Below are 2,672 nucleotides of genomic sequence, written 5' to 3' on the forward strand. Positions count from 1 at the left end.
CAAACCATTTCCCCTTGTCCTGCAGTTATCTCCCCTTTCCAAGAGTTGGTTCCCCTGCTGTCTGCAGGCTCCCTTTAGGTACTGAAAGGCTGCAGTGAGGTTCACCCTGCAGCCTTCTTTTCTCCAGGCTGAACAAGCCCAGCTCCCTCAGCCTGATTACAGTTTAACATGCATCGATCACTCAGGTTCCTGTTTTTTGGAATAGTGGCCAAAAAGGGTGCTGTGATAAGTATAAGCACTCATGTTTCTGATTGAGAAGCTGTAGCCATGGGGTAAAAAAACAAAGAAGGTATGATGGAGCTAGCTGCAAGCTCAGTAGTAGAGTTCAGACTAAGAATTCTAGATAGTGAAGGAAAGTAAAGTTATTTTTGTTTTGTTTGTGGGTTTGTTTTGTTTTGAGTGTTTCTTTTGGACTGAATTTATGGCAGAAAGGAAACTGTCAAAGGGAAAGATGGTTGCTCCAAGAAAGAGGGTCAGGGGACAAGTGGTTTTAAATCACAGAATCTTAGAATGGTTTGATTTGAAAGGGACCTTAAAGGCCACGTGATCAAACAGGCACCTGCAACAGCAACGCACCCACCACCTCTGGGCAGCCTGTACTGGTGCTTCACTGCTCTTATTGCAAAGAACTTCTTTCTTACATCCAGTTTAACTCTCTTCTGTTTTATCATGAAACCATTTTCCCTTGTCTTGTCATAACTCCTGTTGTAATTTGGGAAGAAGCATTAAAGGGAGCTATCACTGTGCGTTTTAGAACACTCGTGAGACTGCCCAGGCCATCAAGGGCATGCACATCCGCAAGGCCACCAAGTACCTGAAGGATGTGACCCTGAAGAAGCAGTGTGTTCCCTTCCGTCGCTACAATGGAGGAGTTGGTCGATGTGCCCAGGTGAGGATGGAGATAGGAAAATGTGGGATGAGTGCTTTGGGTATGCTTCTTCACAGTGGAAATAAAAGGTGACAGTCAGACTTGTATGGGGAGGATGAGTCGTTGGTGATAATCTGTGAAAATGTGAGTGGGAGAACTGTTGATTGAGATTGCTGTGATGACTTTCTTAGGACACCTTTGGATTCAACATGAAAAGAAACTTGTATTCTGAGCAATCTTACTAAAAGGGCATGTGACAGGAAGTTATTGGCACGGACAGGTCAGGTACCAGAACCAAACCAGAACTCTTTTTTTTCCTCATAGGCCAAGCAGTGGGGCTGGACTCAGGGGCGCTGGCCCAAGAAGAGCGCGGAGTTCCTGCTGCACATGCTCAAAAATGCAGAGAGCAATGCTGAGCTCAAGGTAGGCTGGGTAATATTACTAACTGAAATCTGTTCCTGTGACACCGTGCTCCTGAGCTCAGTGGCTCAAACAAAAAAATGAGGATCTGCTCTGTAGCATGGCATAGAAGATTTAGTTTATTGTTTGTTTGAATTGTGCTTGTGTTAAATTGCAGTGAGTGATACTTTTCTTCAGGTAGTTCATGGAAAGTTATCTGATGCATGCTTATTCTAAGTAGTTCATCTCTTAAAATCCACAGAAAACAAGGCCTATAGACTCAGGCTCAGCTTGTATCTTTGCTATATGTTCAGTGCTTTATTTGGCAGTTTTGATGGTGATGATGACTATCATAGGACACCTTAGGAATAACCATGGAATAATAATTTTTTTTCTGAGCCATCAGCATGAGGTAGCTTCATTGTGATGTGCAGAAGGGTATTCTGTTTTTCTGATTATACTTTGTCCTTGCTAGGTAAAATACTCTTACTGAAATCCGTATAATGTGTTGCAGGGGGGTGGTTATTCTTGTTTGTCTGCTGCAGAGATTATTGCAGGGAGAAGTGAGGCACAGTGTTTTAATTTTATCCCCCCCAGGGTCTCGATGTGGATTCTCTGGTGATTGAGCACATCCAGGTGAACAAGGCTCCCAAAATGCGCCGGCGCACCTACAGAGCTCATGGGAGAATCAACCCCTACATGAGCTCCCCCTGCCACATCGAGATGATCCTCACTGAGAAGGAGCAAATCGTCCCCAAGCCAGAAGAAGAAGTTGCTCAAAAGAAAAAGGTAAAAAGACATCATGTACTCAATGTCTTCTCATTTCTTAATGTCTCTAGGAAAATGTGTTCAGGCAGAAGGGTTGCTGTGATGTCTTATCTTAGGACACCTTTGGAATACTCATGAAAAAAAATGTCATTTCTGAGCAACCTCGATGTTAATTTAAAGACAGCAATGATAACTTAGAAACACTTACCTTGGTGTGCATATTGCAGAGAATTTATTGCTGCTGCCTTCTGAAGGAGTTACAGCATTCACGGTGCGTGTGTGTAAACATGGATGGATGCAGAGAAGGGGGGTGTGAGGGCAAGCACTGAGTTTTGAAGGCTGATGTGTGAAGGCACACCTTACCACTGTTTCCTTCTTTGTTTTTCAGATATCCCAGAAGAAGCTGAAGAAGCAAAAACTGATGGCTCGGGAGTAAATCAGACACAGCAGATGTACATAAATAAAGTTAAAAATTGTAAACGTCTTGTGTGGGTTTGTGTAGTGTTTGAGGGATGTTCCAGCGCTCGGCGTGTCCTTCTGGGGCGGATCCTCGCTGACGGCGGAAAGCGCCGAGCTGGCGTGGGGGAGCGTTCTACAGCAGGAAGTCCCGCCCATGGTGACGCTAGCACTATACGTC

General features: G+C 44.5%; 1 protein-coding gene and 3 non-coding genes across 5 annotated transcripts in view; all 4 read left to right on the forward strand.

Annotated features, from left to right (window-relative positions):
* The window catches only part of LOC100543589 (60S ribosomal protein L17), a 9,905-nt gene extending 7,386 nt beyond the window's left edge, over positions 1–2,519 (forward strand). For both annotated transcript variants that reach the window (XM_019610267.2, XM_019610268.2), the window contains exons 4-7: positions 755–889; positions 1,193–1,291; positions 1,865–2,056; positions 2,424–2,519. In XM_019610267.2, coding sequence (XP_019465812.1) covers positions 755–889; positions 1,193–1,291; positions 1,865–2,056; positions 2,424–2,471 — 474 coding nt within the window. In that variant the 3' untranslated portion in view covers positions 2,472–2,519. The remainder of the gene's footprint in view (positions 1–754; positions 890–1,192; positions 1,292–1,864; positions 2,057–2,423) is intronic.
* LOC116217562 lies at positions 1,039–1,105 on the forward strand. The gene has a single exon (XR_004162256.1). It is a non-coding gene; the product is annotated as a small nucleolar RNA SNORD58 (small nucleolar RNA).
* On the forward strand, positions 1,603–1,670 carry LOC116217565. The gene has a single exon (XR_004162259.1). It is a non-coding gene; the product is annotated as a small nucleolar RNA SNORD58 (small nucleolar RNA).
* Positions 2,130–2,197, forward strand: LOC116217563. Its single transcript, XR_004162257.1, has one exon. It is a non-coding gene; the product is annotated as a small nucleolar RNA SNORD58 (small nucleolar RNA).
* Positions 2,520–2,672: the final 153 nt, after the last annotated feature.

This window comes from Meleagris gallopavo, chromosome Z (assembly GCF_000146605.3).
Source record: "Meleagris gallopavo isolate NT-WF06-2002-E0010 breed Aviagen turkey brand Nicholas breeding stock chromosome Z, Turkey_5.1, whole genome shotgun sequence".
NCBI classification, from domain to species: domain Eukaryota; kingdom Metazoa; phylum Chordata; class Aves; order Galliformes; family Phasianidae; genus Meleagris; species Meleagris gallopavo.